Consider the following 26908-nt stretch of genomic DNA (forward strand, 5'->3'; position numbering starts at 1 on the left):
AACTGACATGACAATTTAACAGGACTGATTTTTCAGTTTTGTCACCTCTCCCACATAATCCCTTGGCAGCTATTAATATTCTCCAATACACCAGCATTTTTTTTAAATTTTGGGTTTTTAAGAGCAGCAAAGAAAGGTGTGATCAACAAACAGCTGCAGCTGTGTTACCTGCTAGCTATTTAGTATCATGAAGGAAAGCAAATGTTGGAAATGAAATGTCAGAATATTCAAAGAAAGATATGGGAAAAAAGAGGGTTTTTTTTTCACCAACCTGTTTTACTGGTTTAGACACAGAAGTGGGAAGTGGGAATGAATGAAAGAAAAGGAACAGAAGCACAGGGAAAAGACTCAGTATTTATACCATCTAGACTTAGTTATACATCCCAATAGGATCAATACAAGAATAATGTTTTCTAGAGTGTAGTTCTGAGAAGGGAAGTAATTTTAAGTACTTACTCTGAACTATTTTAGCGATATAAAAGCTAATCTTGCCTTTGATATGTGCAGAGCAAGCCATGGGAGACTGTCTTGCCTCTTGGCTACCTAAATTTATGGAGTGTGAATACTGCTCTCACCCAAGTCATCCAACAAGACAGGAAGGTAAGGATGTGAATTCCAGAGTCACATTTTGTAAAGCATGCATTCTAGACATAAGGACAGCAAGAGTGGAGGTTTTGGGGTTGCTTTTTCCTTTTTGGGTTTTGGTTTTTTTTTTAGATGGGAAGAAATACGTTTCCACCTTTACATCCTTTCAGTAGACAATAAGTACTATAATTCTATATGCAGAACTTTATTGTAAGACTACTGGTCTATGCAAACATTCTGGAATGAACTTTTCCAAAACAAAGTTCTTGCCTTCCCCAATCAGTAGGTGTAGAATATCCACTAAAACGAATCCTTAACAGCAATAGCAAACAAGAAAGTTGAAGGCAGCTAATCAACTCCTTCTATCCTTCTGCTTTATACAAATAAGTGTTAAAGAATCTGCAATCAACACACAATTAAGACAAAACCAGTCTAGCCCAATATTGATTGTCATTTGACCCGACACACCAAGACTGACACGTACCCTTCAGTAGCTGCTTTGAGCCTATCCCTTTCTCCACAAAAGCAAGCACTAAACATTAAAGGTTCAGTCTATATATTCCAAGGCTGTTCTTGCAGTGCTCTGTAACAGTTGTTCAAGTTTTTCAGACACACTTCAATCACCTGAGCTTAGCTGAAGCCTAATCCGGACAGTTTTATAAACATGATCAGTTGCTCTTCCATACTTACAAACAGTTTGCTCTTGTAAATGTACTTGCTCCTTCCGCTCGAGTCCTTCACTTCTTTACTGAAAACCAAGGACATCTCAAAAAGGAAAAGGTGCCTCTCTCTTCCCTTTCGAATCAGAGTTTTTGGGTCCCACACTTGGAAGGATTCTTGAAGGATAAGCTCTCCCTGAGATTCTATATTTTCATCAAAGCCTAAAAACAGAGCGAAAGGAAAGATTCACCGTGAAAACTTGGTAATATAAGCAACATAAAAAGCATAGCTTCTGTTCATTAAACTATATGATTTTTTTCTCCCTGACACAACTTCCAAAAGATGAGATTCCAAGAAAACAAGACTTGATTTTCACACTGCAATATACTAAATGTAACTGCAGCTCAAATGCACTTCTAAATTTAGACATCTAACTGTTAAGAACTTAATCAACTCTTCTGGCAGTATTTTACCAACAAATGACAAATCTGTCTTTGTCAGCTTCAACTAACCTCTTCTGTGATGAAAATTATTTCTCTTATGAGCTTTCTGCCACTGTACAAAGTAAGCAACTTGCAAAGACACCAAGCACATCAGGTTCTTGGTGGCAAGCTCCCAAATGCCACCTTTTCTGGAGATATACCTTCACTACCATGTGGGCAATGAGCACAGAAATGTGTTCCAGCTGGGGATGGAGAAACATGGCAGCTTGGAGCTGTTGGCATACAATCAGCCTGCTATTTGTCATGCCAGAATTGATCCACAGTACAGTAATTACCAGCTGGATCATTTGTATTGAGACATAATGAAAAAAAGATGAAGATTGAGAATACTAACAATTTTACTGCCATTATAATGGCACCATGTTCGCCCAGTTTAATACACAGCTTTAGAGTTGGAGGATAACAAAAATTGTCTGCCATACTCTTCTGAGTGGTATCAAAATGTATAGATACTGTTTGCCAGTTCTCATACTCTGAACAGGGCAAGAGTATGGAGAGGATCAGAGGCAAGTTCCGCCAGGATGTTCATTCAAAATCCACCGGAGACATAAAGAGGAAATGCGCTCACTCACTATATTTGTCCAACATGGGATGACTCAACAATGCACACATGATTTGTTTTAAAACCAACTTATGTAAAAGATTAGGATATTCTCCAGAGTCACATTCTCAGTGTCAAAAGATTATTACCAAAGCTGGTCAGCCTTTATACTAAGACCACCTCCTGAACAAGTATTTGGAAGTGATCCTGTAAACTGACTGACATCCTTACTGTTTAAAATCAAGGAACAGAGGTGATTTGGAGCATTTATAAAATCAAGGATCACATGCCAAACCAAGGCAAATTTTACAGTATCTAGCACAATACTGGAAATTCCACAACAAGCTGCATGCTACTCCCAGAAGGCAGAGAGGAAGAAAAGGCATATTGATTAGAAGCACTTAAAAGTATTTATTCAGTAACTGTAGGGTAAGAGGGCCCTGCTTTTTTTTCCTCAAAAAATTTAAACACCCAAGAAAAACATTTTTATTACTAAATGTATGATTGCACCATTATAAATGATAACGTGCCAATTGCAAGACAGATTTTGGCACGAAGTTGTTCTAAGCACATAGATGCATTACATCCAACCGCCACTGTCTGCCATGAACATGATTATGCTGGCTTAGGCTTCAGCTAAATTGGCTTATGCTGACATTTTACTGCCAGAAGATAGATTTCAACCAGAAGTCTGTTATGGAACAGGCAGCAAACAGATGTGAGAAAGACAAAATTCTTGGAGGCAATTATTTGATACATAAATCAGCAAAATCACCAATAACACACTTATGAGCCTCATACAAAGCAGCTAAGGTTGGAGAATGCAGCCAAAGCCAGCCTATCTGACCAGTCACCTATTGCATTTTGGGTGAGGAGTGGAGTACTTCATTAGCCTACACGTTTTTCAAATCTGCAGTGGCACAACTATAGATCAAGGTGAAAGAACACTTCAAGAATTACTAAAACTCTAGCAGCTGACTGTAACAATTTATTTTCCTAAATAAATTTTTTATCTCATATAGCCCTGACAAAATGGTATGAAAAATACAAACCCTGAGAGAAGAGCATGTTCACAAAACACAAAGTTAATCTGCAGCACACAATGAATTGGAATGGCAGCTTGAATCCTACCTTCCAGCATGCTGAGGTGCATAGCATCATTGGCTCGCTTTGGCACACTAAGCATCACCTCCAGGCCATCCTTAATCTCACCTTTACCTTCTTCACAGCATGTGAGCAGCTCCTGTGAAAGACAAGCAGACAAACCGACTCGCTATCATTTGTTTTTACACTAATATGACAGACGACCAAAGAGTAGTTCTAACAAACCAAAAATCATTTTTGGCACATAAAATATTTTTGAACCTCTTACTCTGCCAATGACATGACCGTGTACTTTGTTTCTATCATGATCAGCTCTTCAAGGAGCAGCCCAAGCTATCAGTTAACCACTTCTAATTTAAACAGGTTTATCTGCTTAATAAGAAATCTTTTAAAGTGATGTTAAGAACAAAACCTTTCTGATAAGCACAGACACAGTTATCAGATGCTGTGCTACATCAAGGCCCAGAACAATGCAGCTGCCAAGTAATGAAGATGGAGGAAAGCAGGGCAGCACAAAAGGACTCTTCCCACCTCCCATTTCAGTCATCGCTCCACTGCACCAAACACCTGCTCTGTAACACTGCTGATCATATTACATTGTTTTATTCTAAGTATTCCATGAATGACTATTCTGTGTTCATACAGTTAAAAGCAACCTACAGGCAAAACTTTTCAATACAAACTAGCATTAACTAATGGACAGAAGTTAGAGAACTTAACATGCTGAGGTGTTGTAGCAGAATTTAGGGCATACAGCTCTCTGGCCATTCAACATCCCACAGATTTAACGTAAGAGTGTTTCAGCTGGTATTCAAATTTCCTGGCAGCTTTCAAGCATTTGAACAGTATCAAGATAAAACATAGGTTACATAACCAAAAGGGCATATTATGTTACTTCTGTTATTCAAAAAGCCCACTTAATTCACTCCCTCAGGTTAAATTCCTTTTTCTCTTTTTAAAGAGAAAGCCATGTGATTTCTAATATTATATTCATTACAGTATTTTTATTCAACTGCCAAACTACCACTCTCACAGCAAAACACTACATGATTCCACCTAAATTTTGCATGACAACTCCATAGAACAGTGAGAGTAACTTAAGTATCTCAGAGGCACAGAAGAGAAGCAGCTTCAATACCATTTGGAAAAACAAGTGAAACTTCCAGAACTGTAAAATGTTTCATTTATCATTCAAGTTTTAGGCTCTTAATCCTACTATGCTATATGTCTCTCTCCTATTACAGTAAAAAAAAAAAAGAAAAAAAAAGAGAAAGACAACACAGAAACCACCAGACAAATCCATTTTACTACACAGCAAAGACATCTGGGTCTGCAAACACTGGTGAAACCAATGTATCCCACCGCTTCCGTAAAGTTGCAGGTTAAAGCATATTAATATTAAAAATAATAGTAATTGTTGGAATTAATTCCTCGGAATTTCTGAAACAGCACAGCCCAGAGTATTTCTGTAATAATAACTTGACTAAGTTGCAACTCCTTGCAAGTGGAAAACAGACACTAAACTTCAGTCAAAAATGACAGATTTGTTTCCACTCAAAGTGACCTGAAATAGCCTCTAATGTTTTTCAGAAATGTCAAAAGCAACCACACATGGCTGTTCTCAAGTAAAAAGGGGAGACACAGATCTGTTACAGTGCTTTTGTAGGCTGCTACAACAAAAGAAGCATTGCCACCTAACAGCGACCGATACACACAGATATTTAAATGCCTTATAGATATTTTGTATTACAGTTTTATATATAAATATCTACTTTACAGTATTTAATACCTTCAGCATAGCTAATGTCTTGCCAAAATTTGGTGTAGAAACCATTACAAAAATGGTTTTATAGCCCTATAGCCATGAATTACTTTTTTACCCTGCAAATGCAAATTATATTTTCTAAGTAAACATCAGTAGACAGGTATCTTTTTTTGGTTTACAGAAATCTGGACAAAAAGCTGCTTGTTTATGCCTTCTTTCATTTTCAGTTGAAATTTTGCAGCAGCATTTGCGGCTCCCTAGGATGCTGGAGTCTAAGAGAGTAGAGTAGAACAACCCTCCTGACTTTAGCAAGAGCTTTGCTTTTTTATGACCAGCAGAATCAGATTAAGAACTCTGAATTAATACTGACCTTTAAAAGAAGCTGGTATTTTGTTATCCTTTGGACAGGTTTGATAAGGTAAGAGGAGATAGAGTTGGCCAGTCCATGTCGTTGTTGTATCTCCTACATGGAAAAAGCAAACATTTGAGGACTGTAAGCACCAACACTCAGATACAAAGTGTTTTGAGGGATTATAAAATAATATACATTAACTAAAAATTCTATTTTAGCAGGAAAAAAAACCCAAAAAACCAGGATAATCAGATATTCCAGGCACAATGAATCATTATGCTGTGCACCTGCCTGCTCATTAGGTACAAACAGAAGATGATTACCTCCGAGAGTACCTGTGAAACATTTCAACAAACCTAAATACAAAGAGCAACAATTAGAGACACAAAATGTGGGGGAGCACCTTTTTTAAAAAACATTAAGATCTGTACTTCTTTTGCTACTTGCAAGAGAGGAAAAACCCTCACATTCCAATGCTGCTGGGAAGAGGCAGAGTACCAGGAAGGCTGAGGTAGAGGTGTCTCAGCATCCCCTGCTATTTCAGTGCCAACAGCCACAGACAGCCTCATCCCCCACCAGAGGGAGCACCGAGTAACAGTTTCTGAGTTCACCAAGCACTTGAAAAGAAACCAGCCACTTACAAATAGAAAAAGAAATGACATCCACGAAGCTTAAGGTGGAAACTAGAATTCTCTGATAGCTAACTGGGATGATTACAGATTTCAGGTACTGACTGGGGCTGAACTCCACTGATAGGGTCTGCCATTTATCATAGCATCAGATCTATTTCAACCAAGCAATTTCAAACAGCGAGTTATGCCCCACAGCTATGTGCCATCAAACCATGGTTACAGAATCAGAAATTCCCAAAATGGGATACACACGATATTTTCACATGGACCAGTGGTGTCATCAGTGGAAGCACTCAAGGTCTCTGTACACAGAATTAAGTCTTCACACTCCTAATATACTTTAGGTGAATTAGGGGATGGAGAGTTCTGGATCTAGTGGTAAAACAGATGGATCAAAGGAGGTGGTGGCAAGAATTTACTTCTAGTAATTTTATTACAGCCCTAAGTTATTTTTAATGGTATTTACTAAATTTTTCTTGGAATTTTTTTGGTCATATCTACCTGATTTTCTGTAGCTCACCTGGCTCTTCTTCAAACACTGAAAACTTAACAGAGGCTTCACAGAAAGGCTTTGCCTTACAATGTTTAGAAACCTCATTTCCTCTGTGATTAGACTTCTGAGATTAACCTCAAGGGCTTCAGGGATTTCCTCTACTTCCCTCTACTTGTACAAACAATTCTAAAAACAATTGTGGCGTCATCATAAAAAAATTGTGGTGTCATCATACAGCTAGTGGGGAAAAAAAGACAGCACTCTAATTGAAGAATCTATTAATACATGTCCAACCAAAGCTCAGTCACCGTGGCCAAAATTCCTCCCTAAAACTTCTAACACACCTACATTTTTCTTGCTTTTCTATGCAGAATATTGCACGTGTAGGCCATGGAACCGTGAGACTGAATAAGGAGGTTCAGCCCTTCAGAATAACAGCAGTGAACTGAATTACCATTACATGCAATTACAGTTTAAAAGCGCTCCAAAAACCCAGCCAACATTTCTATCTCTATTACATACAATGCAAACTAAGCACATCAAAATGCTAAGATTTGCAGGATGTGCCTGTGTGAGCTGAAGATTCATGTCTTGGTTGTTGCTGCCAGAACCCGCTTCCAGTTCTGAACTGCTCTGGTATTTGACAGCAGCTTTTCACATCTGATTTGACAGCTCTGTAACACCAACTGAGCAATGGAAGTAACCATGTGAGATACAGGATTGATTTTCTTGAGCTGACAGCTTAATAAATTGCAGCGTTATTAACAAGAAACTTGCATTTTCTTAACAAATTAGGCACTCAGCAGAACCACAAACATGAGTCAAACAGCCAAGGTGTTTTAGCTTTTAGGATGGACATGATGTACTTACATCAAAGTATGCTCCTGCATGTTCTAATATCAGCTGAGTGGAATCTGGCTTATTTTTACAGTAGGTAACATACATCTGGAATTTGTCTGCCTGCAGAACAAAATGCAAATTTACAAAGGTTGTCAGAGAGCATCATTCCTGTCTCAAAGTTTTTATACCATTATCAGAGAGCTTATCTTCCCTATCAAGAAACTGAGCGGTACAGAATTACATTTCCACTCCACTCAAACTGGCAGCATAAAAATACACATCAGGCAAGTAAGACTGAAAACAACAGCAATGTATATAAAAATAGGTTATTCGAAAGCTAAGACAAACCAAATCTGCACACAGGTTTAGGCAACTTGAATACACTTCAAGAGCAGCTAAGGACTGGCATCTGACAGGACTGCCCTAATCACTGTTTTCTCAGTTAAAGATACACAGGTTTTACTTTAATTTACAGGAAGAGGTACTTTTACAAATCAAAAAGTGATCAGAGAGCAACCATTCGTCCCATCATGCATCCTATCCCCCCCTCTACTTCTAAACGTAAGTCTGAATTCATTACCCAAGTAACGAAGCAATGTCCAACATCTTCTGGTAACTGTTCATATTTTTCCAACTCCTTGAGAAATATACTGTAGGTAGAAAAGAAACAAGTAGTACAAGGCATATGAAACATGTTTATTACAGCAGCTTGTTTAGATCTATTGTCTGTGGACAAAGGCCAATAGAAAACTTTTTGTAATACTAAATGTATGAGCTAAGGAAATAAAGATAATGAATAGATAAAAATGTGTAATAAAAGTACTAATATAAAATATAATTCAGTAAAAATTCTGATGAGAAGATCAGAAATTGAACCAGTGGACATGCAGTTAATACATAAGAATTACACAAAATATACTTACACATAAGTATATTCTTACACATAAGAAATACACAAAAATTTAGTAATTGCTGTTATTCTCTACCAAGAAGGTTTCCTACTGTTTTCACTTTCAAGAAAAACCTTCGTCTCAAACTAAAAAAAACCCCAAATCTTGCTTTTTGGATACTCAAGTTCTCAAGTTAACACAAAGCATACACAGAATGGTAAAATCGGGGTCTGGAACACACTAGGTACATTTTATTACTTCAAAGAATCATAACCTAATACAAATGTGTACATAACTAAGAAATAACAAAGAAGGCAGATTTATAGCAAGACTTCTGTACATAGATCCCCCTAAGAACCACTCAATTCAGAAGAAGTAAGAGTGGACAAGTCTCTTTTATGCTCTGTACTCTAGTAAATGTAATGATGCTGGAGCATCTCCACAGAAGCTAAGAAGAGCCAAAAAGAGCTGGAAGCTTTACTCTTTCCCACTAACAGCTGCACTTGGATATTGGGAATGAGGGTTCTGAAAGAATGGCAGAGCCCTAATGTTTGTGCTATGTTTGTATTTTATTGAGTTCAATGGTTTTCATCCCTTTAGAACAACTGATAAACCTAAAACAAAATTTTGGTGTATCCAGAAAATCTGTTATATGCTGAAAGATGCCCGAGACTGAAAAATATAATTTCTAATGGTGTATCTATCTCTCTGCAAAAAGCAACAGCTGAAATAATTTAGCAATGCAAGAGGAAAATCTTTCAATTTTTTTGATGGGAAAGCATTTATTATTGAAATACACAGTATTTTCACTAGGAAATCCCTCAGGTCATCATTTGGATTTAGCAGTAGTATGGAAATGGAAGATAAGTCACTCACTTATTGTGGAACTCATAAATTTCCTGCATGTTTCCAAAGATAATGTGTTCTTTGTTTACAATACCAGGTGGGATCTCCTCAACTCCACTTGTCATTTCCCATAGATATGTCTGCCCAGAAAAAAAAAAAAAAAAGATGTGTGAAAACTGATGATAGACTCCCAACAGACGCAGCCAGGTATCTGTAAGTATGCATTAAACTAGAAACTAGGCAAAGATCATACAGCAGCATCATCTCCAATTGTGACAGTGCCTGTTGTGTCAAATTTACCTTGTGATTTTGACAGTGAAATACAAGTTTTAAAACTGACAATTTAACATAGTCCCTAAGACTTCATAATTTAAAATGCATAGTGTTCTTGACAACCTCTAATGCTTCAGGATATTCCTTATCAAGGTTGTGTCTGCAGTCTAGAAGTTCATGCTTTGTGCAACAGCTACCACTGAACATTAGTTGCTTCAGCAGAACAATTACTGGGCACTTTTCCATGGAATCTCACTGAATTTCTATTCAAAAAGTCAGCTAGTAGCAGAACATGTGATACAGATAATAAGAGAATTAGCACAAGCTCTCCCCTATTGCTAGCAAAGCAAATAAAGTAAACCCCTCCTTTTACCCTCCTCTCTCTAAAACAAAACCCCCCCACACGATTATGAATTGGGAAAGGAACAAATACTGAAATTCATACCAACAAAAGCAAAACATATAGGGTGAATTCTGAAATGGCTGTTATCAGATGTAATTCTAAGTTTCTTCTTAATGGCAGTAAGAATACTTAAGTTGATCCTATGATTCCAAACCAATCAAGCTCAGCTGTTAAAACCAGAAAAAAAATCGCAGAGCAACGGATTGAATCCTGCCTTCAAAGATTAGTGAAAAAAAGAAAACTCACATCCATGCATTCCCGGAGGTCTCTTACGTAAGCCTTTTCTGTCTGAATTAGCTCAGCCATAATGAACCTTAGGTGACAACAGAAAGAATAATCAAATCTCAGTCTCACTGTGAATGCATAATAACCAGAACACATCGTTCTCCTCATCAGCTTTTGCTTTTCCACTGCAGCAAGAAAAATCTGAGAAGTGAAATGTGAAGAGAAACAACAGAGAAAGGAAACCTACGAGGTAACATCCCTCCATTACTAACCAGGACAAAAAGAAATGGGGAAGGAGATGCAATTTTTTCTCTAACACTTTTCACTGCTACAGTCATTTAACTTTTGTGTTGCTTCCTCTCCTTACACATTTATTTCACATTATTTCTAAAAAAAAGCATGTTAAAAGAAGTCTAACAGTTTTTAAAGTTTAAGATTCTGTCATGCTAGAATTATCTACGAGAACAAGCATGTGAATAAATGGCAATAAGAGATACTGAGTACTATCACTCTCTTTTTGCCATTTATATGATTTCTAAGCTGCCAGACAAGCCATGACAGTTGTTTCATTATCAGGATTGATTTATGCATTCTCATTGATTAAAAATAAATAAATATATTACTCTTTCCTGCGGGCAGACTTTCGTTTTTCTTCGTTAAGCTCATGAGCAGCATCGCGCAGTTTCACCTCTGACCCAGGGACACTGGCTGGGATTATATCCAGCTGCAAGCTTTTGCTCTTTATTAAAGAAAGGAAGAATTGATTAAGGAAGGAGACAGGAGAAAAAGGTAGCTAAATCAAATGCAAGTAAAGCTTATTTGTCTGTCATCACACTCAAATTTCTCTTACCGATTTATTGGAATCTGAGGAAATACCCAGAGCTTTCTCTAAAGAGGTCCTGTATTTCTCCATGCGCAGGGAAAAGTCTCTGTACCTCTTATCCACTGCTGTGACACATTTTTTAATCTCTGTTGCATGAGCATGCCCTTTTTCACAAAAGCCATCAGCCAGCTGTATCAACAACTTCACCCTCTCTTTGGTTTGCTAGGAAAACAGGAAAATATCAAACAGTTGCAAGCTCTACCTGTCATGCAGGGGGTCATTTTGCTTAACTGCTACTAAGTGCAATTAGAGAAGGAATTGAAGAAGCTACCTTCTTCCCCTCTCTTCCCAGAACTCCTTTAAACAGATACCTTTTACTTATTAAAAATAGCACAAGATTAATGTAGAAGCTTCCTTTGGCTTTATTATTACATGACTAGAAGCAGATTGTTTATTTTTCTTTGAAATATCTGCTTCATATCTATCCCAGAGATTAAATTCTGCTAGGCAAGCCTTTCAGCATGAGTACTCTTGCATCAATACAAAGGCATTTTGATGCCAAAGAGAGTACTTTTTTCATTACCACTGAAGCACTGATATTAGACCTGGCCCATAGTCCCAAGCATCAACCTCCTTTAGACACCACAGAAATGCTGAGATGGAAGTAAGTCTTGGTATATGCTTTACTCTTTAAGGGATGAAGACTGAATTCTTTAAATATTTTCTCTATTATGCTTTGTTGGCACAGAGCTGTTTGAGAGAAACTAAGAGAAACAAGTAGTTATCACCAAATCTCTAAATGCTTTTCCCAAATAGCAAGCTGCCCAAGATTATGCACTTTCTTTCATGTAAATCATAAATCATGCACAATGGATGAGTTTAAACATCCACCTCTCTGTCATGAGTGGAGTGTACTGTCAGGGCCCTTGCTAGCAGGGAGTTAAGCAAAATAGTCAATAAAAATTTGACTCTTACATTATTGAAAAAATCAAGTTTGTCCTCTCTTAATTCTTTTTGTTTCCTAATGGTCCCTCATCCAAGCATTTCTTTTCAGTACGGAATTAGCAAGGGCTAACATATCCTCCCAACAGGTAGCAAAATGCCAAGGGAGTGACACAAACAACATCCTTTCAAAAGGGGAGTCAATGTCATCTACAGGCTGAAAGAGGAAATAAGGAGAAGTAGTGGTGCTCTGCATATTGGAAGTGATCCAGGAATTCAAAGTCTGAAGCAAAGATCAAACAAAAGAAAATCCAGGTTTCAACATCAAAAGTGATCTCTGTTCTTTCTGGATTTTCTTTTCCCCTTTCCCACATGTCCCTTGACCATCTCCATCTTCAAGTCTCTTCTGACGTGATCCTTTAGACAAATGAACATTTGCTTACTTTCCTGAGCTTAATTATTTTTCTATGAAGGTTGAAGAGCCAGAGGGAGAAACGGATGACAGTTTGAACAGGTGGCAGACCTGAGACAGACAAGGCTACAAACTCAGGTAGTTCAGTCATGCAATGGTTGTCTGTCTTTCACATGTGAAAACTGGAAAGCCTCAGTAGTGACAATTTTACAGCCTCAGGCCTGTAAAGGCCTTCAGAGATGCAGAATAACATTCTGCTGCCTGACTCAAAAAGGTTTACAGGAGAAGCACAGAATACTTTAAGAAAATGTGTTACCTAACAAATAAAGTTTTAATTTTTCTAATATCTTCTAATTAATAATCAGAATAATAATACAGCTTGTTGCATTTTATATCCTAAATGAACATTCAGTAATCCACAATCATGAAGATATGAAAGTGGAAATCAAAGGCCCTGAAACGTTTGTAGGTATTGAAAACATTTTTAAGCTACCTCACTATGATTTTGTCATGAGAAATCAACAGCACATGGGGCTCATGGAACTCCAGTAACAATGAATATCTGCTCATTACCTTCTGGTTTATTCTATTCTCAGCAGAAATACAGACAGAAAGCCACTGCAAGTAAACAGATCTCGATGGACACATCCTTGGGGGATTTTTTGATGGGCAAGGGGAATTCAGTTGTTTTATTTTGTTTCAAATCTTACATAATTCAACTTCTACTCAACTTGTTTATCGACAACCTGGAGAAGGAACATGATGCACCTCAGCAATTTGTTGATGATATGGAACTGGGGGGGACCAGCTGTGCTGCCTCAGTGGGAGCTCAGTAGGCTGGGGAGTTGGGCAGAGGAATCTAAGGAAGTTCAACAAGGGCTAAGGCAGGGTCCTGCAACCTGGGGGAAATAACCCCAGTACCAGCAGAGGTTGTTGGCTGATCTACTAGGTAACAGCTCTGTGGAGAGGGAGCTGGGAGCCTTGGTGGATGAGCATGAGCCTGCAGAGTCCTTGTGGCCAGGAGACCCAATGGTATCCTGGAGTGCATCAGGAAGAGTGTGGCCGCAGGTCGAGGGAGGCGATCCTGACACTCTACTTGACCCTAATGAGGCTACATCTGGAGTATTGTGTTCAATTCTCGCTTCCACAGTTCAGGAAAGACAAGGAGCTAATGGAGAGGGTCCAGCAGAGCAACACAAATATGGTTTGGGGTCTGGAGCACCTCTGTAATGAGGAGAGACAGGGATCTGGGCCAGTTTAGTCTGGAGAAGAGTGAGAGGGGATCTCACCAAAATATAAAATATCTCAAAGGAGGCTATCAGGGGGATGGTGCCATCTTCAGTGATGCCCAGTGACAAGACAAGGACTAACAGTCATGAACTAAAACACAAGAAGTTCCATCTCAACATGAGGGAGAATTTCTTTGCACTGAGGGTGGCAGGGCACTGAACAAGCATCCCAGGGATGTCATGGAGTCTCTCCCTCTGGGAAGACATTCAAAACTCACCTGGATACACTCCTGTGTAACCTGCTCTTGGGGACCCTGTCAAGGCAGGGTAACTGGACTAACTTATCTCCAGGGGTTCCTTCCAACTCTAAATATTTTGTGATAAGTTTTAAAATTTATTTTACCTTTGCTGTGATCTGAAACTCTTCATGTTCTTTTAACAACTCTTGAGTGTGCTGGATACTGGAACCAGTGGAAGTATGTGTGGATAAATAAAACTCTCCATTGTCATGAATCCATTCCAGAGCCTAAATAAAGCATTAAGGAAGAAAAGTAAGAGAAAAGACAATATATTTTTGCCAACAGAAACCATCAGTAACCAGTATTTCACATACACAGTTTGGCCACAGGCGAATTTTACTCTTTGTCACTTGTGGCAATCATCTAATGCCTCTACAATACCAAATAGTTCATAACGCTGAAATAATTCACATAGACTATGAAGCAATGCTTTGAGAATTAAAAATGATGTATCAATCCAAACACTTCAGGGAAGTCCACTACTGCAGGACTACAGCAGTCCACTATTGAAAAGTTTTAACTAATTGTGTTCACAGTTTTGATAGTATACTTTCCTCAGCTGAGGAAAAAGAAAAAAAATCACTTTTTTGGTGCCACATGGGACAGCCATGCTCAGAAATATACAAGTTCTAACATGTAAAAGTGTGCATAAGACCACCAAGTGTACACGCTAAACTTTCCAAGCATATGAGATTTAACTATCACTTTGCTCTTCTGCTGACATGTATTCCAACCTCACAAAGTGTGGTCTGTGCTCCTAGAAATAAAACCTGCAGCAGAGAAGGAACAGTGAGATGTCTCAGTTAAATTAATTTATGTATGTATAACTAGAAAAAAAGAAGAACAAAGAACTGCAAACTAAGATTGTTTCTCTTCCACATCCTCACACTTTATTTGCTCACTATTATGAAAAATGCTGATCTTTGTAATTATCTATGATTTACCCACATTACCTGCAGCCCTTTTAATCATAACTCAGTGGTCGTGAGGAATCTCTGGCTCCTGAAAAAAGCAAGAGCTGTCTCCAACTGCTGCATAACAGTGAAAATCTAACTGACAACTGTTCTGCAGCTCTCAATACAGGCTTCCTACAACAGCAGGCAGAGGGATGGGAGCTTAGAAACTTCTAGTTTCTGAAAAAGCCAATAGCAGATGTTCAAAGAGATTTACACAGCTTGCTTAGAACCACCTTATTACTAAATGTGTAGCTTCTGTATCTTCAGTAAATACACAGAATACGAGGTAAAAATTTAATACTCCAAGAGAAAAAGTAGTAGATTGCTGGTGGGTGTTCACCCTTCCCCTGAAAGGATAACCTGAAATTATGAGTGTTATCTATCCACACTAGCAAGAAAAGGAAAATATTTATCTTGGTGGAGAGTAGGTATGTATGTTTCACACACATATCCTTACACTGAATCAGAAAAGGCACTGTCTGTATTATAATTTCACCAATGACTTAAACTCATCAAAGCTGTGATGAAACAACGTTGATTCCCTTACTTCCACTTCAATTGTTTTTCCTTTTTCCTTCTTGGTGCAAAACCTGAAATGAGTAGAAAGCCTTCAAAATTCAACACCAAATGTGAATGCCAGGATGCCATTTTCTTAGTCACATACTAGTGCAGGTGCAAGCCTGATGAGATGGACCTATACTTTTAAGAGTTGCTGATGGAACAACTGTTGGACTTCTGCCAAAAAGGTAATATTTCAACCAACCACCTCTATGACACATGTTGTCATTCTAATGTCAATCTTTGCAAGTGAAGACTGATATGGACAGGCACTGTATGGCTACCATATTACCAACAACATTTAATACTTCTCTGCCTTTTTTTAGTGGGTTTATTACATAATGCTGGAATGAATGATAAACAAAAAGCTGCCCTTCCCCAAATCACAGAATGGTTTTGATGGGATGAGAACTTAAAGATCATGTAGTTCCAATCCCCCCGTCATGAGAATGAAATGTTGTCTTTTCGTAACTTGCTGGCAGCTCTCTAGAGGCACAGTATGACAGAAAGTTCAACTTGATTTTAATTCCTACAGTTTAGATCAGCTTTTATTTCACCTGAGGTATCACTACAAGAACTGGAGGAATCAGTTTAGGGATCAGGTAAGTCCTTAACTCTGAAAGGATTTGAGAATCTAACACTGTTCTTGCAAACTGCTATGGTATCTTTTCCATCACAAGGGCAGGAAGTTCTGAAAGCACAAAGAACAGGTTCTTCCAAATTCCAGAAAGACATCTAAATGAAGACAGCAACACTTCCATTTTTTTGGCTAATCACTGTAGAGTCCCATATATGGTTTGGTTCACTTTGCTTTTTGATGACTGAACTGGTGATTGCTGAAAAATGGCATTTACAATGAAAATGCTGACAGATCTTTATCTCCACTCTTTGACTGTTTGTTAGTAATCTCTATACAAAAACAAGTAGATCATGTGCTTGTCAGAGGTTTAAATTAAGGTTATTCAAAAGTAGGGCAGGGAGGCGAGGACAGGGGAGCATGGAAGGGATGGTGGTGGTGTTTTAAAGAGGTATCAAACTTCAAATTCATTCCAAGGTGCATCTTGCATTAATTTCTTTGTGAAAGCATGAAAGGCAGACTTGAGAATTCTTTCAAGAGAGCAAACCAGACCAAGAGTATTTAAACTTTTGCATAAATTAGCTGTCACAAAGAAATAAAAGATTAGGTTTTTGAGCCCTTTCAAGAGGATCTGACTATATTTTACACTATGGGCATTGTGTAATTTTCCACAGAACAGGAACAGATAGCTTCTTTTCTCAATCTTATAACCAGTTTAAAAAAAACAAAAAACCAACTAAAAACCCATCACAGATCAATCTACTTGCCACTTCTGCCTTGAACCCCTTGCTTATTTTTAAGGCATGTGTTTTGATTAGTGAAGGAATTTTTTTTTTGCGTGTGTGGTAGTTACTTAATAGTTCTTTTCAGACTGATAAATTCAACAAAATACCAAGAGGTGGATCTATCATGCAGGAAACCATGAAACCAAATACAAAGAACTGAAAAACCAAAGTAATTCAGTTATTATTGTTTAATGAGTTATCCAACTTGTCAGATTTCTAGAACTGCCAATCAACTTAATTAGATATTTTTCCTCCAACATCTGAGAAAAATGCTGCTGCCTGTAATTTCCCCAGACAAATTAGGTGTGTGTGTAAAAGTTAACAAGCATAACCATTTGTCAAACACAAGCTTGCAGAAATTAGATTTGCCAGTACCAGATGAAGCTGGCAGAAGCAAAACATCACCTTTAAGTTACAACAGTTACAGACACACTGCCTCACTGAATTTAGTTGTTCTCTATTAAAGGCAAAGCAAAGAATTCAATTTGCTACTTCAATCCTTCTGATGTTTTAACCATTTGAAATATAGAAGTGAATGACAAATTTGTTACTGTGAGAAGACAGTGAACTCCCAATCACACCAAAGAGGATTTTCATATGATGCCCTCACCTGTTTGGCACTTCTTTCAAACACCACGTACTGCTGGCATTGATCAAGACGCCTTTTACGCATGGTCCAATAATGCAGCACACGGTTCTCCCTCTGGAAGAGCTCATTCAAGATATCTGAAGAAATGAAAACAGAGCTTATGACAACCAAATTTAAAATATCACACTAAAATCAGGAGAATAAAGTACTCTACATTGTAGAATTTACTATACATTTGCTCTTTCTGCTAGTCTTTGCTTTGCCTTATTTTCTGATATTAATAAACACAGAGTGTTCCTTCTTCATTACTTACAGAACTACTGGTTAAACTAGAGATGCAATTAAAACTTTCTACTACATGTTTTTTTCCTCTCCAATATTTTTCACAAGGGGGCTGCCGCTGCTTATAGCAGGATTGAAAATGTAGGCTGATAAAGATGGCACTTGATGGGTTTTCCTCAGAAAGAATAAGCATGCAAAAGTAATCACAACATGCTTAAAATATCATATTGAAGTAAAAAAAGGAAATTTTTTATATATCAGTCTCCTCTAAAGTATTTTAATGATTTAATACAGATGAACAAATGTACAACCTCAGGTCACCACAAGATCAAATACAGCATAAGTAAGCTGACTTGTTAAATACAAGTAAGAGTAAGCTAACTTTTTAAATATGAATGTTCACTGAACCTTGACAGAACTTTCAGGTAATCAAATAATTAACTCCACAGCTTGTTATTCCTGAGTATCAGAAAACTCACATCCAAATTCCACATGTCCAACCTTTTAAATTCTTCCTAGCAAAGACCTTGCGCTTACAATATGCAGAAAACCTTACCCGAATTCTGCTTCTTGAATTCTTATGGTTTTTCCACCAAAAAAAGACATTTTAGCAGTTTCCTGTGAAGCTCACTTTACCCACTGCTGCTTCCAGAGCAGCAGCCCTACTTGACTTAGTAGCTACTGCAAACCCGAGAAGGCAAGCTGAGCACAGGGGAATGGGGACACTCAATGTCTCCACCAGGTGATTCTGTTGCAATTGCACAGAATTGAGCCAAAAGAGAGGTCCAGCAGAAGCAGAAGAGACGACAAAAAAGTCTTACTCTTTACACCAACACTACTTACTTTTCTACTTATACCCAGAGCTGACTATTTTCCATGATCCATAATTACAAGTGAAGGCGATCAGGTGCTACGTGTCTTAAGGCGCCTGCATTCTGCTCTCCCACTGTGCAAGTCCACCATGCTTTACATCCCAAAAGCTAACAACTCCAAGAAACAGTTTGACAAGAGAAACTCAAGTAACAGGAAGCCTGAGGGGAAATGCATCTTTGTCTACCTCATCAGAGATCTGGGATCGAACACAACCACTTGTCACAGCCTCCCTGAGGATTATGAAACCTGTCTGCATCACTGCCAACGTCCTTCTGCTTACAAGCACCATATTCCCATTTGCCACAGGGTGCTGAGATCACCCAGAATTTGCTTTTGGTTGGAATGTGGTCACTGTGGCCAAGGTTTTATTTTTTGCTGGTCAGGCTCCCCTCATATGCCAAACTATGAGCTGATCTGCTGTGAGCCTCCCCTGCTTTCTCAGTTTAATTTCTGCCTTATGTCACTTCCAAAACACTTGCTCAGAGTATATGCCAGATTTCAGAAGGCAGGGAGGTGGAGTGGGTGGGACACAATTATCATTATACAATGCAACACTCCCAACTGGACACACCATATAAAAAGAGACATCTTGATAGTGACGCAAGCAAAGTAGTTCTGACAAAGAGCAAGTGAGGTGAATTTAGCATATTGGAACAGCATTTGTTCTGTCAGGACATGATACAGATGGCAAGACAGTGAGAGATATTTGGCTGGGCACTGTTAGTGTTAGTGCCATTAATTTCTTGGACTGACAAATAGGAGAAAAAAATGTTCTATAAACTACTCTAAGGAAGTTATAGAACATCAATATATAATATTAGGTTTGGAAAAGCATCTTTGTATCTCAAGCCACCTGAACTACAGTCCCTGTTGCTGTCATTTACTTTGATTCCAACATTTGTTAGTATTGTTCCCTAAACTTTCAGCTTCTTTTCCAGGCTCAAAGAGCTCTCAGCTCTCTGCATCCTTCTATCAACCTATCTAAAAATATAGGCACCACTGGACAAGTTCCTGAACCATGCTCAGTCGCAGCCTGTACAGCAGAGACAGGTAACACTGATGCACACAGACTTAGCAGCAGAAACAAAGATGAAGATACTGTAATTTCTGAGCTTACAGGAATTGTCACAAACTCAATCCACCTGCCACAGCACAGTTTTAGGCCACAGTTCCTTCCCAAGTGAGACAATGATTGGGTACCCTTAACTGCATACCACAGAAATTATTTATACTGGTATGCAAAGACATAAGGACACTTCTCAGAGTTCAGTACCACTGCAATTCCTGTTCCCCATGAAGCATATGCTTAGCTAAACTTTGCCTAGATTAAAACATCACTTTTCCAGATAACTTAATCTGCATCTGGGAATAAGGATCAAGTATGCCACTGAAGGAAGTTTTTGAAAAATGTTCAGCAGTTCTGCAGGAACTCAAAGCTTACTCAAGTTTTTAAGGCATTAATTTATAAACTATATACTGATTGCAGTCTGCCAGTCTCAAGCATACATCTCAGTTGTAATGCTCTATTAGAACACATGTAATCTGTCTCTCACTAAAATAAACACCACATTTTTTTCTTGATTAAGAAAAGAGGTGAGAGTAGATCTCTTTTTTTCTTGACACGCATATTTGAACAGGAAGAACAGAGTGAACATTTTTATAATTTGGTCAGTTACTACCATACCATTGACAACTAACAGGAAGGAGTCCCCACTAACTCTACCTTAGCTCATGTTTAATTCTCAGAAGCATAAATTACATGGTTTATGGAGGGAACAGCTTATTTTTTTCTGCTTGGGGATTTTTGTTGGTTTTTTGTTGTTTTTTAAGCATGTATCACTGATCCAGAACTTTAAATGTATGCAGAACATGCATAACACTATGGTTCTGATATGCAATTATTACTCTTAAGGACATTAGTAGAGATCATTCTATTTTTTCCTCACATAAGCACATTTACCTTTCTCAGAATGACCACTCCTATACAGATTTCAGAACTGAAAATCTGTCTAAAAAAATTGTCTAATATTCAGTAAGTGTGGCAGCTACAACTTCTGCTTTCTTCAGCTCTGTTTTCTTTGTTTCTTACTGAAAGAAGAACTAAGTGACAAATGTCAGCTTCAGCTACTGATACTGTTGGCATTTGTGCTGAGATTTTCTTTTGTACAGTTCTAGAAATGTTGAGGACGGAGGAAAAACAATGAGTTGTTTACCCCTTGTAGTTAAAGTGAACCAGTGAACTTGTCCTTTTCTAATAGACTCATCAAGTAAATTAGGGTGAAGTGACCTCTGCAGGCCATCTGTTTTAATCTCCTCTTCAAAGCACCACTAACTTCAAAGTTTTCCAGGGGCTTGTTCAACTAAGTTTTAAATTCTTAAGGGTACAGATTCTCCTACCTCTCTGGGCAACCTGCTCTAATCCATCTTGCTGTAACACTTTCTCCCATTCAGAATTTTCCTTGCTGCAACTTTTTCTCTAGACTTACTGCCATGTTCCTCTTGAGTCTGGCTACATCATATGCGTAACTTCCCTTTGGGTAGGTGCAAACAGCATTTAATTAGAAATTAGACTTCTCTGGTTTTGAGACTGTAGTGTGGCCACAGTGTTCAGTTACAGCTTCAAAATGTATACAGTAGAATATGACTGGCAATTAAATTATTAAAATCCAATATTTACTTCTGAATCTCTCTGATCTCTGTTCTGCTACCACACCCAGCAGTTATGCATACCCTATTAATTTTTGCACTTTTGTCCCTCAAAGCCCCACAGGTCTCTCCCTCTCCATTCCCTAGAGTGCTTATTACCCCTTAAAGCTGTACGACATATTATTTCTCTTAGTAAAAGCCAAGCCTCACGTAGTAGCCCTTTCCAGCTTCACCTCAACTACTACCTGTCTACACATCGAGTTTAAACATGATTTAAGTTACCCCATACTTCATGAAGTTCTTCAACACTGATTCAAACTATCTGAAGTGCTCAAGGGCATCGTACAAGCAATAACCTCATATCACTCTGGCACTCCCAGGGAACTTGCAGAAGGCCCGACACCAACACATTGAATAAGCTTACACTGATCAGCTCCCATTTGGCTTCAGACCAAACATTATCATGTGGAAGTTTACTACCTCATTGTCTCAATAAAAGCAACACATTTGGGTCTCAAATAGAAAGAAGATTAGGTGTAAGTAGTAAATAAAAGAATTCCAAGCAACTTCATTTAAGGGACTTTGAAGACTGTCAGCGCCTTCAAAGTGTGTGAGCAATTTGTTTCCTGTTAAACCTGACAGAACTCTTTCCACTTGGCCAGGCTTCACTACCCTATCCCCACACACACCACAGCACATGATGATCACATTCCTGTGAGAAGAAAGAGAACAAGAAGCCCCTTACTTTTCACTTGCTGTTCAGGTGCTTTGATGTGTGTCACCATCCCTGGCATGTTGACACTGTTCCTGTGCAGGTATTTCAGGAAGACATCAGCATTCCTCCGAGCCAGTGTGCAGGCCTAGAGAGTCAGAGGTACAACTTTATTTGAAGATGCACAAATAAACATGTTGAAGAAATTAAAGATCTTCCTAACTCTCTTTTTGTACATTTGTCACCTACTTCAGTTTTGGAAAGCATGGCATGTTAAATCTTTTCTACAAGTAAGCCAAGCCAAGCCAACTATTAGAATAGATATTCCGCCAAATACAAGTTACACCTTACCTGGCAGAGAAAAAACAAAGCAGATAAACAAATACATATAAAATAAATAAAATAAATAAATAAAATGCTATTCCTCTTTTCTGAAGAGCCTGAAAAGCAATTATCTGCTCTAGGGATTTCAGCATGACTCAGAGTTCACAGAGAAGTTTGTTTAGTGTATGTGCCAAGTGCCACCTGAAGCTACTTACTGCGTAAACAGCGCACATGGTTGTGTACCCACCTGCATATTCCTAAACATCGATCAGTACTTTAAACAAAAAGTGAATGTTTTGCTGAAGTGAAACCAAAAGTGCTAAAATAGTAATACCTGCTCTTACAATATGAAGGCAAGGCCTTGAGAGCTTTCAGTCCTTGCCATTATATTGCAAGCACTCAGCTCAGTTGTCATCCTCATCTTAACAAATATCAAATACTACATATGGGTTGTCTGCTTCATTTTTAACATGCAAATTATGGAATGCTACTTTAAAAGGTTAGATGAAGGTAGAATACAGTAATAGGTTTGAAGGTTTGATACAGTAATAAAGACACTAAATAATTTCTCATACCATTTTAAAACAAAGATTAGTAATTCATGCCAGCTGCAGAAGGATCTATTAGGTTGTATACTTTGAGTTCTGTTAATATAGTTTTTGAGTGTTGTAATCTGCGTAATAAGAACAAGAAGGTTTCTAACAAAAAAGTTTTATTCTCTTAGTAGTCTTTCATGGTGATGCTGGAAAATGCCTTTGATCACAGAGTTAGTTATACTGCTCTGCAAGTACACGTTGCACATTTAATTCAGTATGATCAATAATCTTCACTAGGACATTAGTTGGAACAAAAATCTTTCATTTATCTGAAGACTATTACACAAAACCCAACTACTCCCAGATGCCTGTCTACCCATTTCCTCCTTCTATATTTCTCTGCCATCCCAGTACATCTGAGAACTGCTCTGATGCACAGGGAGCAATGGCACTGTGTGACTTTCACTCCTCTTCCAAAGCAGCAGCCTTTAAGCATTCTCTAGAGTGACAGTTGCTCAAAGCAGTGACTTCCAATTCCTCTTCAGTCACACTGGGAGATCTGACATCTACTCAAGTTCAACAGGAAATGTATTTATAAAACTGGCTACAATTTTATGCACTTGGCAGTATTCTCTTAATCACTGTCAGAAGCAGTTAACATGCCACTTCCCACATCTTTGCAGTTGGGAACATACCTATAGTTTGGGATGGCCACTGATGCTTTCCACAGCCATGTCAGCACTGTAAGAGCAGTTTGCCTGCATGCTTCCCAAGACACAGGAGACCACAAAAAATCCCCAACCTTACCTTCAGAAATGCTTCCTTCTGCTCCAGGTGTTTGCTTATCATGGGAGTAACGTGATCTGTTTCAGAGTTGGGGCCCAGTTTGTCTGCTCCCCCACACCAATCTTCTTCTCGCTTATATTCTTGCTCCAGGCTTTCCAGCACACTGCACACCTTTCAGGAAAAAGGTGGCCAATTCAGTAAGGCAAAAAATCAAAATTCAGGCCTCAAAAAAAAGAAAACCCATCTACTCCTTATATATACCCCCCAGCTTCTGACACATTTTGACCGGGACTTAAGGCAACAAACTCTGGCTGCAGGTTTACAAGCACTGGCCTGCTTATGTGGCAATGCTCAGAGGCTGTCCCTAAAATTGTTCATCTTTCTCTGCCTCTGTGACTGCATAGTTCTGGATGGGCTTAAGTTATGGCTGCAGAGGAGGCAACCTTGCCAACCTCCCCCCAAACTTTTCTGTGGACAAGTAGATTAAACTGATTTTTCTCTGACTCTCACACAAAAACCAGAACTAGCCATCAAATGAGTAAATATAACCAAACCTCATCAACCATTTTTTCAAGTAATGCTGTTTTATGCCACACTGAGGAATTAACCAATGCATATCTGCATTTCTGTACCTGCTCAGAAGTTTTATAGAAGGCAACAGAGGCATTCACAAGCTTGAGACGATCCTCCATCTTCAGCATCAGCTGTTGCCAGTGGGAAGCGACCTTCTCTGCGCACTCCCGGATCATGTCCATGTCGTAGTGATTAGCCTGCAGCATTGCCTCTGCCTTCTGCTGAACCTGCAGGGCACTTTGATGTGTTTTCTGACAAGAGGTGAAAAGTCACAAGTTCAGTGGAGCACTTCAGTTCATTTACTCGGAGACCTCAGAGGCTCACATTTCCACTGTGTCAATGACACAGTGTCAATGTGTCAATGACTTGCACAAACACCCATCAACTAAAAATGACTGCCTGATACTGTGTGACTTCTCTATGCAAATATAAAGGAAATAAATCCTGTAGAGATTTATCATCAAATCAACACTAAATAGCAGTTCTTAACAAATAGTAACTGTCTGGCATTAAGCTACACGTGATGCATCTATGTTGCGTTACATGTTGCTGTAATTATGAATTTCAGTTGGATTTTCTTTCCCTTCACAGTGAGAAACAAAGACGATGACAAAAATCTATCTTATTCTGGCAATCTTTACAGCTTTAACTTCAGTCTTTTGCACATCAGTAGTGAGCAAAGAAAGTTGCAGGCATGAAGATCAATAAAAAAAGACAATGGTCTATTGACTGCAAGCAAATTTTTAAATGTATTTCTCTGTGCAGAGAAATACCTGTCTAAAACCAAATAATATTAAAGTATTAAGGGGTTAATACTGCTAAGTACTATTATATCTGAGTAAAGAATGGCCTAGGAAACACAGATTTTTAAGCTTCCTCACAATGTATTCTTAAACTGACAAACACCTAGAGGTCTCATAATTTTTATACTTCAGAGTTACCAAAGCTCCTCAAAATAAGGGGGCATATAGTGCAAACTTTAATTAAAAAAAAATCAAGAGAGGGGAAGCATAAAGTTCTACCAAACAGGAAAAGAACATTAAAGAGCTACTGCAAGGCACAGTACTTCTGAAAATAGTCTACCCAAACAATCACAACATTGCTAATATTATCACTAAGTTACTCAGTAAGACTGCACTTCAATCAATCTTAAGAACCCTGCCTATTTTTTTGCAGCAATATGACCAATCTGAGAAGTTTAGCTTGAAGCCATGGCAGGGGGATTGACACACCACCACATAGAAGTTTCACTGAAACCTACTCTCAAACAAAACTGGAAATATTAAAGGATGACCTCAGAATACGCAAAACTGCTGCTTCCTAGTCCATTTATTCTTAATTTATTTTACATTTAGAATTATAAGTTATGTTCTAGGAAAGGAATAACAAATGAAAACACTATTTTCAGCAAAATTGCTCTGAACAGCTACCACTTTATAAAGATGCAAAAAAGGCACTGAGAAGATGTTCACCTGGAACTGCAGATTAAAAATAAATAAGAACAAACATCAGCTTCTCACTAAGTGTTTTTGTCTTTTTGCCATGGGTTCAACAACTTTTCCTAAACTGAAAATACTGTAGCACGAATCCAAGAGTGCTATTTACAGAGAACTGTAAATACAAGGCCATGGTCACCAAAATGGTGCTTTTACCTCTATTGCATGTTGAAACTGCTCATGCTCCCTCTGTAACTGCTCTGCCTCCTGCAAAGAGCTAGCAGTGATGAGCCCAGCATTTAACATTGACTCTCCATTTCGAATCCAGCCCAAAACCTGTAACAAAAGAAAAGACCATGAAATACACAATTCCACTGCCAACCAACAAAAAAGTACCACTGTAGGGGCAACAACATTTAGGGTCACATCAGCACTGGAACTGATAACTAAGTAATTTGTTAATTACATACTACAGTGAATTTTATACTGAGTAAGCACAGTGAATGATATTCAGTACAATTTCACTGAGCTATCAACTCACAGCTTGCAGTCAACTACTACATGCTTGAGGCTTCAGTTCATACTCTGAAAAAGGTCATGCTTTTGAATACTGCTTCTGTCACCGCTGGAACAAGATACAAGTAATAGCCGCCTGAAAGCCAGTGTCAGTACTGCAAATTAAAGATCTATAGCTTAGCAAAAAGTATGCATATAATTTTGAACAGTAATGTTGAGAAAAATGTGATCATTGAGTGTCCTTCTAACTGCCTGAAGATTTTAATTTTTCAGAATGTGCCTTCTTTGATGTGTCCAGTGAAACTGGAAGAATCCATGGCTGGGCAGAAGCTTCAGGAGGCCACCTTATACATTCCTTATCAACAGCAGGAACGTGCAACTTTTTAGACCTCTCCCAAAAAAAACAAGAAGAAGGAAAAAAAGACATTTTCTCCCTCTTTGCATCAGCTTTGTTTTTCCCTCTCCTCTCTCCATCAGGAACATTATCTGATACCCTCCTTTAGATTCCTCTTGTTGATCTTGATCTCTTCAATCTCTCCCATGTGAAGTCAGTCACCTTATTTTTCTAGAACACTGCTCTTTTATGAGCTCTCTCCAGTTGATAACCATGACTTGGTCATAATTTTTCAAACACTGAGTAAAATGGGACATAATTCAGGTTATTCACTATCATCTGTACAACTCTTCTATGGAACTGCTGCCTACCAGTAATTACCCCTGTATTTATTCAGCTGATTATTCTATCCAGTACATCATGCTCTGTATTTTTCACTATTCAAACTCATATCCTTCTTAAAGCACACTTCTCCCATTCTCCCATCAAGATAATTCTGAATTGTAATCCAGCATCTTCTGACAAACTCAAACCCCTTTTCCAGCTGCTCCTGCTTTTAACTTCCAATTTAATAGCATAGTTGCTAACTGCTTTTAACTTCAAATTTA

At 38.3% G+C, this 26908-nt stretch overlaps 1 protein-coding gene across 2 annotated transcripts in view; it reads right to left on the reverse strand.

Moving 5' to 3' along the window:
• TRIO (trio Rho guanine nucleotide exchange factor) overlaps positions 1-26908 on the reverse strand; it is a 244284-nt gene that overhangs the window by 80297 nt on the left and 137079 nt on the right. For both annotated transcript variants that reach the window (XM_030965172.1, XM_030965182.1), the window contains exons 16-30: positions 25667-25786; positions 24074-24265; positions 23463-23612; positions 21829-21943; positions 17304-17419; positions 13922-14044; positions 10963-11157; positions 10736-10851; positions 10134-10200; positions 9242-9351; positions 8056-8125; positions 7506-7595; positions 5529-5621; positions 3421-3532; positions 1276-1466 (exon numbers count right to left, since the gene is read on the reverse strand). In XM_030965172.1, coding sequence (XP_030821032.1) covers positions 1276-1466; positions 3421-3532; positions 5529-5621; positions 7506-7595; positions 8056-8125; positions 9242-9351; positions 10134-10200; positions 10736-10851; positions 10963-11157; positions 13922-14044; positions 17304-17419; positions 21829-21943; positions 23463-23612; positions 24074-24265; positions 25667-25786 — 1860 coding nt within the window. The remainder of the gene's footprint in view (positions 1-1275; positions 1467-3420; positions 3533-5528; positions 5622-7505; positions 7596-8055; positions 8126-9241; positions 9352-10133; positions 10201-10735; positions 10852-10962; positions 11158-13921; positions 14045-17303; positions 17420-21828; positions 21944-23462; positions 23613-24073; positions 24266-25666; positions 25787-26908) is intronic.

This window comes from Camarhynchus parvulus, chromosome 2 (assembly GCF_901933205.1).
Source record: "Camarhynchus parvulus chromosome 2, STF_HiC, whole genome shotgun sequence".
NCBI lineage: Eukaryota > Metazoa > Chordata > Aves > Passeriformes > Thraupidae > Camarhynchus > Camarhynchus parvulus.